General features: G+C 41.7%; 1 protein-coding gene across 3 annotated transcripts in view; it reads left to right on the top strand.

Moving 5' to 3' along the window:
* The window catches only part of LOC119587466 (chymotrypsinogen B-like), a gene marked incomplete at its 3' end in the record, with an annotated part of 6,325 nt that overhangs the window by 4,819 nt on the left and 1,010 nt on the right, over positions 1 to 496 (top strand). For all 3 annotated transcript variants that reach the window (XM_037936193.1, XM_037936192.1, XM_037936194.1), the window contains 1 exon segment: positions 118 to 218. In XM_037936193.1, the coding sequence (XP_037792121.1) occupies positions 118 to 218 (101 nt within the window).

Below are 496 nucleotides of genomic sequence, written 5' to 3'. Positions count from 1 at the left end.
TGATCCAAAGTGTTGCTTGCCTGAGCGGTTTTTTTTTCTTTCTGGCGTTATTTAATAAGACTTATCTTCTCTTCCTGTTTGATAATTCTTGTCTTCTTTCCCCCTCCGTGCGTGCAGCCAAGAGGTAATGCGGAGTTGCAGTTACTTTGCAGGCAATTCGATCTCTCCGACTGCGACGAAGAATACCTTACCGTTGCTGACCAAGACTCTGAGGAGAAGTGAGTCTTGCATTGAATATATACACTTCTATTTCCTTCGCTTATGTCGCGATATCAAATCTAATACCTTACAAACAGATAGACTACCACTCTTTCACTTCCTCCACTATATATTAACGTCGAAAACAGAGGACAGCTTTACAACAAGTGATTCTTCCTTCCCTGTCAAGAACACTGCTCCTGCATATGATGGGGTTCCACTGCTCTTTCACTCTTCAGTAATGCAGAAGTCGATGGCGTTCTGTTTTATAAAAGCATTCGTAATTCTTCTACTCTCT

The sequence above is a fragment of the Penaeus monodon genome, chromosome 22 (assembly GCF_015228065.2).
Source record: "Penaeus monodon isolate SGIC_2016 chromosome 22, NSTDA_Pmon_1, whole genome shotgun sequence".
Lineage (NCBI taxonomy): Eukaryota > Metazoa > Arthropoda > Malacostraca > Decapoda > Penaeidae > Penaeus > Penaeus monodon.
This window is presented reverse-complemented; position numbering and strand designations above follow the sequence as displayed.